This window comes from Helianthus annuus, chromosome 8 (genome assembly GCF_002127325.2).
Source record: "Helianthus annuus cultivar XRQ/B chromosome 8, HanXRQr2.0-SUNRISE, whole genome shotgun sequence".
NCBI classification, from domain to species: Eukaryota; Viridiplantae; Streptophyta; class Magnoliopsida; order Asterales; family Asteraceae; genus Helianthus; species Helianthus annuus.
In genome coordinates this window covers 28,316,884-28,330,522 of record NC_035440.2, presented here as the reverse complement: position 1 = coordinate 28,330,522, position 13,639 = coordinate 28,316,884, and the positions used below count along the sequence as shown (strand labels likewise).

The window sequence follows — 13,639 nt, the reverse complement described above, 5'->3', positions numbered from 1 at the left end:
AGTTGGAATGGGATTCCGAGTTTCATATGGTTTATGTCAAAAGTAAAGGTATGTTGATTTACCATTGAGGTGGTGAAGGTAGATGGGATGTGTTAGTGGTTAAATACCGTATAATGCTATTTGGTGTTTACAAAACAGTGGATTTATGTTTTGGTTTTTGGTTATTTTGTTAACTATGTCTGTTTATGTTGGTACGGTACTTTTGTTTTATTAACGATAGGGCAGATTACTAAGGTTTTCATGTTTTGTACATGTGTTTTTATCTTCGCTTATTAACGTTTTGGATGATGTTTTGTTTATGGTTTAACGTTAATAATTTGGTTATTTAAATGATAATGGTACGAATGATAAGTATTTATTAATTGATATGTTGTCAAGATTTTATATCATATTATATGTATTGTAATTTTCGTCTATGAGTTATATAATTGTAAGACGTTTTATAGATTATGTATAAAACATCCATTTTGTAATTAACTTGATATTGAATACCGAGTAAATTCACCAGTAATTTATTAGTATACAATTATAATCCGTCATAATGTCTATATCTTCCAATTTTAAGTTTTCATTCCATATTTATTGTACACATTTTGTAGAAAAGTTTTTATTTTCGGTAATTTAGTGTTCTTATTCTTGGATAGTCTTTATGATCAAGCTAATCAAATTGACAATTTAATCAAATTTATTTTACCAATCATTAAGAGCTTATATGTTTAAAAAAAAACTTCCAAATATAATTTACAATAATTTGTAAACATATTGTTAACGTAACATCCATTCTTTAATTAACTTGATATTGAATACCGAGTAAATTCACCAGTAAATTATTAGTATACAATTATAATCCGTCATAATGTCTATATCTTCCAATTTTAAGTTTTCATTCCATATTTATTGTACACACTTTGTAGAAAAGTTTTTATTTTCGCTAATTTAGTGTTTTTATTCATGGATAGTCTTTATGATCAAGCTAATCAAATTGACAATTTAATCAAATTTAATTTACCAATCATTAATAGCTTATATGTTTAAAAAAAACTTCCAAATATAATTTACAATAATTTGTAAACATATTCTTAACGTATTGAAGATCATTCATTGCATTTATAAATAATTATTCATATAAGAAACAATAACATTTCCCTCCAATACATATCATATTATTTTATCTCTTTGTGTTTCTTCAAGAAGGTTGTATCCAAATATTCTATCTAATACTCACTCAATTTTGATTTATAAAAAATAACTAATTATATGTTGTTATTATATGTGTTTTACTTTGCATAGGTTTGTTTGTACTATGGATAATATCCCGTTCGATTTGGTGCTCATGGAAATTTTTTTTAGGCTTCCTCTCAAATCAGTTGGTCGATTCAGAACTGTATGTAAGGATTGGTATGAGGCACTACGAAGTTTTGAGTTTCTGATGAAGCATTTGGCCCGCGTTAGTAATAAATTGGATGAACTTCTTGAAGAAGGGATTTATCCGGATCCTTATCTCATTTGATAATATGAACGGCGCTTAATTTGTGTTATTGTGTTATTCTTATTGAATACATAGCTGTTTTCAATTATGTATGGATAATCATCCAACTTTTATCAATCATTACATGCTATTGAACATTCTTTGGTATTTGAATTGATATTTTTGGATTGAACCGAGGTTTTTTATATTTTGTGTTGGTTTTCTTTGTGCTAAATTTCAATCGAATCTCAATAGAATTCCAAGCTAATCTCAACTGAAATATCCATAAAATTCATAATACAAACATTAAAAAACAAGTTCACATATACGATAAATCTTTCGTAACTTTTTCATTATTTGATTAAAAATATGTACATTCAATATGTAAATAGATTTTCAGTCTCACAATGTATTTTCCTTAAGTAGTTGTTAACTGTTTGAGCATTATTCCGTTCTTCCATAAATAATTTCTCATATTATACTTTTTGATACAAAAATAATACACCAACATTTATGTAGATGAGAATCGGTCTTTTTTATTGACTATAGTAATACATCTTTCATAACTTTTGCATTATTTGATTGAAAATATGTAAATACACTATGTAAATAGATTTTCAAGGTCAATAAATTTTCATCAAGTATCTGTTAATTGTTATTGAAATATTCCATAATACCATAAATATTTTTACATAAAATACGTGTTTGGTATACAAATAATATACAAACATTTAAGTTGATGAGATGGGCCTTTTTTGATATTAACTATATTAATATATATCAAATATATCGTATATTTAATAGTAAGGTTTCCAAATGTATGGTTTTATTTTATTTGAACGGAAACTTAAATTGATTGGTAATAGTTATGGCAAAAGTTGTAAAAACATGTAATAATTAACGAGAGTAAATATAATTCTTTTTAAATCTTTTTTTTAGCAACATTTATATATATAAAACAGATTTGACATATTTTTTTTAATAATAACAGATTTCCAATATATAATTAAAGTCCTATAAATACCCATATTTTGTGTAATTCTTTCTCATTCTTCAATTCTTATACATAACACCTCCACTTACACGGTTAGGTATTGTATACTGTATGATTCAATTTTTGATATTCCATTGATAGTTCTTTAGTTGTTATACAATAACTTTTTATACAATCTTTTTTTTTATTTATTTTTCAGAGTATTACGAATCATGGAACGTATTGGGGATGACATGATTTTTGAAGAGATCTTATCGAGACTACCTGCGAAGGTAGTTTGTCGTTTCAAATGTGTTTCTAAACAATGGTGTTATGAATTATCTACACCAAAGTTCGTTTTCATCCATACTCGCCGAGTTGTAAACTCAATACAAAAGAAGCTGCTCTCCTTGAATGAAAATTCCATTGTCGTTGACGACATAGTATCTGGCAACTTACAAGTCAATTCTAGGAAAACCGTAACTTTTCCAATCGATGTCCATCCATCCCTTTTAAGCATTATGTGTTCGTTTAACGGACTGATTTTAGTTTGCATTAAAAGGAGTTACAATGAGCTCGTACTTTGGAACCCAACGACTAGACGTTTTAAGGTGATATCGGACGACTACTTTAGTCGTTATTTTGGTCGACACACCGATACTGGTGGAATGTACTGTGACGAGGACAACGATCTTAAAGTGCTTCATATTAATTGTTACTGGGACGTAGTTACCGCTCGTGTATATTCACGACGTAATGACTCATGGAGAAAATTGAATTTCTTGAACGGGACTCACTTAGGTTCAAACTTTTATTCATGGTCTCCTGGAATTTATTCCGGCAAAACAATATATTTCACTGTTTCCAATTACTGGATTCCACCTGGTGAAAGGAACATTGTTGCTTTCGATGTTATATCTGAATCTTTCAGTATACTTCGTTTTCCGGAGCGTATTCAAGTCAATCCTTGCCAAGCACATTTTCTATCAATTTCCAACAAGCTCCATGTCATTGTCGTTCAATATGCAGGTGAACTAATTGCAGATTTGGTCAAATATGAACAGGATGACTGGATCAATGTCTTTTCTTTCAATAAGGCTCGCATAGTTCAACATTTGGAGCCGCAGCAAAGGACAAATATAATTCAAGATAACAAGTGGTTGATAACCAGTATTTGGGGAGATACTGTTGAAGTTCTCCTTTGCAATGATTCTTTGAAGTATATTAAACATGTTGACTGCTACAACGGACCGAAAGGCGCATTATTTTTCGAGACAATCCTTTCGCCTTTCTATTAGAAAATTTTAATAAATTTGATACTATTTCATCTTTTGTTTATCGAACTATGTAATTTGTTTCAAGTATCTTGTGTTTTATCTTTTCCTTAGTTTTATAATAAAAGAATTTTGTATTACGTTTCATGTTTTATTATGTCCAAAAAATTGCTGTATTAAATTACATATTTTAACATTCATTGTGGTTACATGCCTTCTTTATTACCAAATACCCTAATTTAAATTAAATCCATCCAAAAAAAATACAAAAGTTGTATAGTATAATCTATATATATTTGATGTTTCTAAATATAGATATTATATTCTAACACCACAATTAGCATTAACAATGAATATAATTTTTAGAAAGATTTTTAATTATTAATCATACAAGATAATACATTTGGCCAACACTTATTTTTTCGTCTCTGGTTTATTATACTAATATATATATAGATTTCGAAATAAAATATTCTAATATTACTTGGTAGTTGTATAATATCTAACATTGGTAAGGTAAATTAATCATTACCCCTACAATATCTTGTCAAACCAGTTTTACAATTTCCTTTTTTTTTCAATATAATTCATACCGGTTATTGAAAGATCCGACCCATTTAAAATAAGATAAAGTTCATCTGGTTTGTTCTATATCTTTAACCTACACTACACCCAAGAAACCCTTTGCTCTACAACCGCTACTTCCAATCTTCAAGAAATTCGTATTCGGTAACTTCTAAATTTTTGATTCGTACTGTTATTTTGGTTTCATTTGTTCATGAAGCTTTGTTTAGAATTTTTCTTCCGTCTCCGTTTGTTGTTTCTGTATCTTATTTCTTATAGATGGATATGGTTTTGATAGAAAAATTATTTGTTTTGATATTTTAGTTTTGATTAATCTTGATAGAAGCTGCATTATCTAAACACTTTGTTCTTTTTTTTTCATCAAGATTGCTTTTAGTTTTTAAAGCTGATGGTTGTTTATGGAAGATTTGTTTATCTTCCTTTGTGCACTAATCTATGTCTTGGATCTTATACAAGGATTTATTTATTTGATATTTTTTTGTTCTTTATTTATTAATTGATTGATAATATTTTTATCAAATTATTATTTTCTTAGTATGCATGTCGTCATATTGATCTATAAGATTTATAAAAACAGACATGGATCTAAGTATTTGTCTTATTTCTTATACAGTTGTGATTTTATTTGGTATTCCATTCAAAAGATAAATTCGTATGACATAAATTAACTATAAGATTTGGTTTTTTTTAATAATATTTTGGTTAAAAATAAGTTTTATGATCAATATGTATTTATATTTAAGAATATTTCTAATGCTCTCTTACGCTTAACACTTTTTTCAGTTCAATTTCTGGTTGTGTTGATAATGGGGGACAATTCCGATGATGATGTTCTTGAAATATCTCGTGATGAGTACGTTCATAAAGTAGACGAGGTAAAGTACTAATATCTATAAACATGTTTTTCGTTAATGGTTATATGGCAGTATGTAAGTTACCAAATCGTCCTTTTTAGGCGTTACGTAAAGATTATGGCTTCTTTTTTTCACATGAAGAACAAAATGTCGACCAGGTAATCGTATATTTCTATAAATGTATATGTTTACATAAAGTTCATCTGATATTTAGCAATAACAGTTCTCATTTACATTTTTGATGTTAATGTAAAATGTCCCATTTTAACAGGATCTTTGCATTCAGCAACAAGATGCTATCACCATGAAGGAGGGAGTTGAGAAACAAGTAAGGCTAAACAACATGACGTTGATTGTACTTCCAAGGGAATTATAGCTGAAGGATCTCAATCTCTCAAAAATGATGTAAGTTATGAGATTTATACAAATAATATTAATTTGTTAACTATGCAATGGTGTCGTTTAGAAGTTAACAAATTTGGTAATCATAAAGGTAAAGGAAAATATAAGGTCTGTTGGTAGTTCCAAGTCTAAGAATCCTCTACATGGAAAGAAATCTAGAAAACCCACTATTCCTGAAGATCCGGAGTTTTTTGAATTTTACACGTAAAGGGGAATACAGGCTGGTATTTTTTTTTTGCTCAGTAAATCGTTATATTTAAATAATTTATCTTTAGTATTGGATGTTTAAAGAGTAAAATGTTAAATAAACGTTGTTACATGCAGCGTCTTCCTGTCGGGGTATCAAACCGCGCTGGTTTTACAAAGAAGCTGCATACACTTAAGTTTGAAAACCTGCAGGGGCAGGTTAGTATTTATGAAGTCAAACCGGAAAAAAACGGAAGTGCATTACGCTATTCAGTCATAAACTGGCCTTTATTTATGGCGGAAAATAATTTGAATGATGGCGACATGCTTGATTTTACTTATGTGACTTCAAAGAAAACCGTCATCTTAAAAAATGTCCGATATGTCTAAGCGAAAGTGCACCTATCTTTTTTAAACTGTCTTAAGAACAACGTTTTGGTCTTTGTTTTGGTAACCATCTTTTAAACATGTACCTCTATGGACTTTTTTCGTAGTAGACTTTTGTATGGTACGTAAGTGTTGTGTATATGTTGAATGTTTATCTTTATGTTTGTTTCTACAACTAAAAATGTTTATGATGACATGCATACATCTAATTTGTAATTTGATAAAAAAATAAGACAAATACATCTAATTATACAAATACATAGATCCATTATACTATTTATTGTCAATAGTTGTATTGACATTTGTTTGCTACTTATTTTCATTGACCATCTTATTTATCAAGAGAAACATTAAATTATACCTATATTAGAATGCCGTTTAGTATATAATAAAAAATTATCTTGGTGTATTTTTGTAAAAATATTTAACAAATATACTATACATATGGACACTTTTTGAATAGACTAACTATTAACAAGGTTAGTTTTATCATCGTGAGTTACTCTAATAATTTCTCAATCAAAGAATAAAGTATCAAGAAGGTGGAACCTCCAGGCTTTAATATAATCGACAATTATTTGAATTATTAAATTTTGGATTAAGTTAGCATTTCAAAAATTTTAATGGGTTACTCTTAATTTGATAAAGATGTAGGTTTGTATATTTCCCATCAGTAAAAAATATTATAATTGAATACACTTCCATTATTTAACTAACACGACAACGAGTAACCGGAAAGTTGGCGATTAAATTATGAGTTTAAAATTCATAATGTGTTACAGTTAAGGATATAATGCCATACTATTATATATTTGTGCTTCCTTTTTTTTTTAATTAATCTTAATAAACGTTTCTTTCAATGACCAAATCAAGAATACTAACATCAATTTTTTCCTAACTTTTATATTTAAAGGTTAACTTTAATCACTTCGAAATTTAAGTATGATTCCATAGTTATTGTTCTTTTTTTTTTGGAAAATTCTTAAAAGTCTACAAGGTAGTTTTGTTATTTATGGAAACTAATTATGATCAACCTACACAAATTGTCAATTTGAAGATTTCGTCCAATTTAATTTTTTTTAGATTTGTTAATTAATGAATTAAATGTTCATCGTTTTTGAAAATTTCCAAACATAGTTTTCAATAATTTCCAAAGACAATATTAACCTATTCGAGATTTGATTTTTATTTTACATTTCAATACACTTTCTTAAAATAAATTTTTATATACTTGTATGTATCAATTATAAATACACTGTTTTAATCTTTCATTATCACCACATTTTATCATTTTCTTTCTCTCTACCGAAATTGATAAAATTATTTCGCCATGGAACCTAAAAAAATAACCATGTTGTCTAATGTTAATGCGATGTCGAATAACTATACATTGAGGTTGAAGATAGTTTCGTTGTGGAGGAAGATGATGCATGGACGCCCCAATGTAACATATCGCGTTGACATGATATGCATGGATGAACAGGTTTTGACTGAATATTGTTTTTTATATTGTTAAATTATTTGATGTATTAGTTACTTCAGATGTGTTTATTAATAGGTTTTGACATAAAATTTTATAAGTATTTATTTCTTTTCAGGGTGATATGATTTTGGCAAATTGTCTTCATAAGATATTGCCAAGGTTTGATCATCACTTTAAACTCGACGAAGTTCTTCTCATCAGCAGGGCATCTATTGCACCAAACCATGCAACTATCAACTACACCAAGGATAAGCGGAAGTTAACATTTACGCTTTTCAGTCAGATTGAAAAAAGTGTTGATTGGTGTGGTCCGAAGTATTCTTTCTCTTTTGTGAATTTCAAAGATGTTGTTGAAAATAAAGTTGATGTTGGTACAACTGTTGGTAAAGATTTTAACTCAACATTTATAATTATGTTTGAAGTATGTTTCGTTTTGGTTGTTTTTTCAATTTACCATTATTCCCTTGTATATAGATTTCATAGGGTATGTTGAAGTCTGCTTCAATATGGAAGACACGGATAAAAAAGATGGTTCCAAAGGCAAGAGATTGAACATAAGAGTTAAAGATATTGAGTGAGTATTTTACTTCATACCTATAACATCCGTTCTAGATTGTTTTTGTAAAGGCTGTTTATATAGATTTATTATTTTACATGTAGGGGTCATCAAGTTATTGCTACATTGTGGGATTCATTTGCCATAGAAATGCATGATTACTTTAATAATCCAAATAGAGAGAAGCATGTCGTTATGGTGATTCACTTTGGTGTCGTCAATCTTTACAGAGGTATTAATCAACATCATTTTGATTGAAAACTTTATTGTTAAAATTGGTTTTGTCAATCAAGTTTAGTAACATCGTATATAATTTATTCATTTGTTTTTTTGTAGATAAGAAAGGATTGTCAACTTCCTTTGATATCAGTAGAATGTCCATCAACTCTGATCTTGATGAAATAACATCATTCAAGAAGTGGTAAGAAAGAATATTTTATAATTTCCGTAACAACAAGCTTAGCTACCTAATACCTTTTCATTTGTTGAATGTTTATAGCTTTGTTGACAAGTTTGCATCAACACCATCTGAAAGTGACAATGTTGGCTCATATATGGTATCATCTGCTGAGGATGAGTTTCTGAACAACACTGGGTTTGTTTTGTCAGCTTATCTCAGTACCATTCAAAAGGTTATATCCACCTTATTGATTATTTTATTTATCATGATAACAAACAAAAGTTTCATTAAATTTAATGTATTTTTTCTTTAATTCATTAGCCCAAGAAGGTCATATTAGTTGGTACAGTAATCGGGATATGCACTGATAAAATATGGTACTATAATGCTTGCAACCACTGCAAATCCAGTATTGAAGAAACATATGTTACTGTTGACAATGAGGATGGTTCTGGTGGTTTGGATGAGAAAAGGATTGTCATGTGTACAAACGCTAAATGTAAAGGAGTTGATATTGTGTCCTTTCCTCGGTATGTTTTTATAAAGCTTTTTAAAAAAAGTGTTTTAAATGTTTTTAATTAGTAGGTTACAAAACCTAAAAATTTATATTTTGTTCTGATTAAAATAAAACAGATACAAGATTCCTATTCGCGTGCAAGACTCATACGGTACCGTGACTCTTACACTATTTGATTTTGAGGCTTTTAAGCTTTTCAAAAAAACTGCAAAAGAGTTGGTTGAAGTGCATGATGAGGTATTTTAGCCTACCAATTTTGTTTTTATTAATAATATTTATGAATACTGTATTTAGTTGGCCTAAGTATTTACTGAAATCCTAAATGATTATTGTACGTGATAGGAGTTGGCTTCTGGAGGCGTTCCCAAACCTTATCCGGAACTGTTTGACATTTTAGTTGGGCAAAAACTTGGTTTTATCATCAATGTTTTAGAGTTTAACATTATACACCAAGTTGAGAACTACGGAATCTCAATGCTCACGTCTGATCCGAATATTCTTGCTGGACTCTACGCTAAATTTAAAATACATGAGGTATAAAACCTGGTGTCATTACTAGAAGTTTGTTTTTCGTTAAATGTTGAAATTGTATTAAAGTTGCAATTCATATTTATTTTGTATTGATACAGTATGAGAATTCTGAATCAACCGGTGCTCAACCGTCTGGAATTCAATCTGTTGCTTGTGATGTTTCAAAGGTTTCTATTGTTTACAGATAAATTATTTATTAATTCTAATTATACTTAAATACATGAACTGTTTGGAATTATTTTATTCTTAGCAATAATATTATATTTTTCAGGATGGGGTTTCGTTCACTGGTGATAACGAAACACCGTTGTCCAAAGGTTTGGATAATGATGCAAAGACAATATCTTCTGGTGAGGTGAAACGTAATCTTCACGATGTTTATGATGCTGATGATACACTTGGATCTTCGTCAACAAAACGTCGTGTTAATGATGGGAAAGATGAATGCCCATATTCTGAAGGTGGTAACATGTTGACTCCAAAAATCGAGAAGTAGTCGGTGTCGTTAGATTTATGGTTTTATGGTGTTGAAGTTAAGACAATTTGTTTTTTTATGGTCATGAGATTATGGGGGTTTTTTAATGTTATTCTGAATAATTTTGAGACAATTTCAATTTATTATATTTTATTAAATCCTACTATTTTATTTAAGTAAAGATATCTGTCAATGGCATTTGTATTATGTTGTTATTATATTTTGAAGTTATTGTGTGTCGGTTTTATCAATTACGTGTATTGTTATATTATTTTGTTTACTAACTTTCATATTTATAATACTTGTATCCGGTTAAAATATTTTATTATAGACGTGTTTGATTTTTATTACTAAGTGTGTTATATCTCTATGGAAAGGGAATGGGATCAAATACAAACACTTAAGTTTGTAAGAACCATAAGAACCAATACATAATTGACAAGTGTCCATCAATAAAAAATTAGTTTAGGGGTAATTTAGACTTTTTGACCATATTTATTTATAACTAATTAAAAATAATTACAAAAAATATAATCAGCACAACACTATATAATTAGCACAACATCATTAATCGTTCTTCATTATCAGCACATCGTCCTCGAATCATTCTCCATTATCAACATAAACGACATTAGCACAACATCTTCAATCGTTCTCCATTATCAGCACACCAGATGTGCTGATTATATCTACTTTTGGTGTTTGTTTGTATTATTTTGTAATTAACACATAATCAGCACCTTATTAGCACAAATATAAAACACCTTTTGTTAACTTTTTTTAAAAAACACTTTTATAAATACAAAAAGGTATAGCAATATGGTACTCATATTAAAGATAAAAAAATACTTGATTTTATGGTATATATTTTTAAAAAAAATAATGAAGTATATAAAAGTTATTTTAGTTTAAAAAACCTTGGTGGAATTTGTATTTAATAGAAAATGGTCAAATGACTAGCAATTTTACAAAATTACCCCTAATTTGTTAGTAGTAATTTTTAATTATAAGAGTTTTATTTATAATCAATATCAACCCTTGATTTAAATTAACAATGGTTCAGATCTGTTCTTACGGTTCTTATAATTAGCACTGTTTATTGTTTCTACAATTATAAATATTAGTTTTGTATTTTCATAATAGAACATTAACGATTATAATTTACTTATTTAGGTGTGAATGCTCTTATACGTCTCTAAGTATATTCCACTAGATGTTAATTCTTTTTTTGTAATGTTATTTTTTCTTAGTATATTCGACTAGATGTTAATTCTTTTTTTGTAATCTTATATCTCTTACTGTATAAAATTTATGTCAGTTAATTTTTTCTTAGGTATTTACGTATAAATAATCCTTTTGTAAAGCATCCTACTTTTATTTTAAAGCAATTAAATTTGATTACAAATCTTAAAATATACAATGTGAAATTTTTTTCATGTTGTTGCAGAAATCTTATGTTAAATATTTTATATTTCAAATATAAAAAAATATAATAAGTTAGTGTTGATAGCCGCTTTATTGGTCTGTTTTTTTGCAATTACATTTTTTAAAGCACATAATTAAACTGACATCATGTTATATGATGGTCAACTATTATAAGATATTTCTATTCGAACTAAAATTTGTTTTATTGCAATAATTTTGCTATCAAACTTAAAAAAAAATCGTAATTTAGTGTAGATTACATCTTAATTGGGAGGTTGTATTGCAAGTGATTTATTTAAGGTACGTATTAAAATTAAATGTTTCATATGGCATGATTATAAAAATAGTTTGATTTTAATTTAATAGGTAACGTTGTTAAAACTTTAAATTCGGAGTAACATAGGTGTTCACCAAGCGAAATTGTCTGCTAGAAAGTATATGTATGATTGTATAAAAATATTCTTTATTAATTTCCAAATCTTTTCCTTCATTAACCATTTATTAAAACGTTCAAGATTTTACAAATCTTATTCTATATTTTAATTGTTTACCAAAAATGTTATCATCTTCTTCTATAAATAAGGTTTTATTTGTCTTCATCCTCATTCTAAATTGCTTTGCTTTCCTGTAGATTTCTTCATCAAGGTATTTAGTCATACATTTTTTTCGTATATGTCATTATTGAAGATATGTGAGACAGCACTTATTAATATTTGTTAACTATATATTTATACGTACAATCATGTCTTCAAATCTTCACAGTTATCATGTCTGCAAACAGAGATATCTCATATGATTTATTTCTTAAAGATACAACCATCACTAATCTTGGTGCCGTATGGGAAATATCAATGGTATACGTGTATCTTCTTAAAGAACTATATTTTTTTTTTTATAATTAACAACTGATATCTTGTGTTACATATATCCAGCCAAAAAGTGTTGTTATTGTTGGTACTGTTATTAGTGTTAACAAATGTTGGTACCATATGACATGCCCTAAGTGTTCACACGAAGCCACTTTGGAGGTCGAGGAACTTTTTGCACCTGATTGTTTTGATGATTTTCAACAATTTGATGTTTATTACTGCTCCAATTATCAATGTTCTGAGAATACAGTTGAACCTGTTCCGAAGTTCAAAATTAATCTTGAAGTTGCTGATGAGTCGGATGATGTTGAGCTGATTTTGTTTCACGACCAGGCTGTTCAGCTTTTTAATAAGTCGCCAAAACTTTTGATTGAAGAGAACAAAATGGTTGGTATTAAAATTATATGATATAAAACACCATAGTTTGTTTATTATAACATTTTATAATTTTTATTAATGAAACCAAAATTTTACAATACTCTCAGTCTGACGATATTATGAAGCTTCCAGAAGAAATAAAGTTAATTGTTGGGAAAGTTTTCGCTTTCAAGATAGAAGTCACCGAGTACAATTTGGTTCATTATGACGAGGTTTATGGAATTACCCATATAAGCGATGATGCAAACCTTATTGTTGAGATTAAGAACAACTTTGTTTCTCTACAGGTTTTGAATTCATTTTTAAAATTGAAGTTCCGTGAATATTTCATATAACTGATAATATGTTTGTATTACGTTTTGCAGGATCAGAAAAATGTGAATGGCAAACGATGTGTTAATGAAGTTAAAGACATTCATGTGATTGAACACTCTGTTTCAACAAAGCGCAAGACCATCGGTTGAGATTACCATGTCCAATGTCTATCAGTTTTAGTTATGAAATTTATTGCATTTATGTTTTTTCAATAATTACTATGAGATTTTTTTTGACGTACTATTTTATAATATTGACAAATTATTGGAATTTTTGTTATGTTGTTTTCATTATGTTGTTCTATCATTTTCTTATACTACTCAGTAATGAAAATGTTTAATGATAGTTGAATTTTATTTACATATTCACATGATTAAAATCGAAGTTTATAATATTGATGATTTTGTAAAGTCCGATTGTAAAGTTAAGGATCAATCACTGCCAAATTTAACTACTATTGAATGTGATCAATGAAAAAGTAATTATATTATCACACAACTAACATCCATTCTTTAAGTATGTCCACACTGATTAACTAATAAATTGGCGAGTAAATTAGAA

At 28.2% G+C, this 13,639-nt stretch overlaps 2 protein-coding genes across 2 annotated transcripts; both read left to right on the top strand.

Annotated features, from left to right (window-relative positions):
* Positions 1–5,106: 5,106 nt before the first annotated feature.
* On the top strand, positions 5,107–10,112 carry LOC110901349. Its single transcript, XM_022148181.1, has 14 exons — positions 5,107–5,175; positions 5,256–5,312; positions 5,426–5,509; positions 5,881–5,961; positions 7,728–7,995; positions 8,087–8,186; positions 8,273–8,400; positions 8,505–8,589; positions 8,668–8,800; positions 8,890–9,098; positions 9,202–9,322; positions 9,428–9,619; positions 9,715–9,783; positions 9,888–10,112. Exons 1-14 carry the CDS (start codon positions 5,107–5,109, stop codon positions 10,110–10,112), a joined length of 1,821 nt encoding a protein of 606 aa, XP_022003873.1.
* A 2,171-nt stretch (positions 10,113–12,283) lies between these two features.
* On the top strand, positions 12,284–13,227 carry LOC110869797. The gene is made up of 4 exons (XM_022119016.1): positions 12,284–12,370; positions 12,449–12,772; positions 12,871–13,050; positions 13,129–13,227. The coding sequence occupies exons 1-4, from the start codon at positions 12,284–12,286 to the stop codon at positions 13,225–13,227; spliced, it is 690 nt and encodes a 229-aa protein (XP_021974708.1).
* The last annotated feature ends 412 nt before the right edge of the window (positions 13,228–13,639 follow it).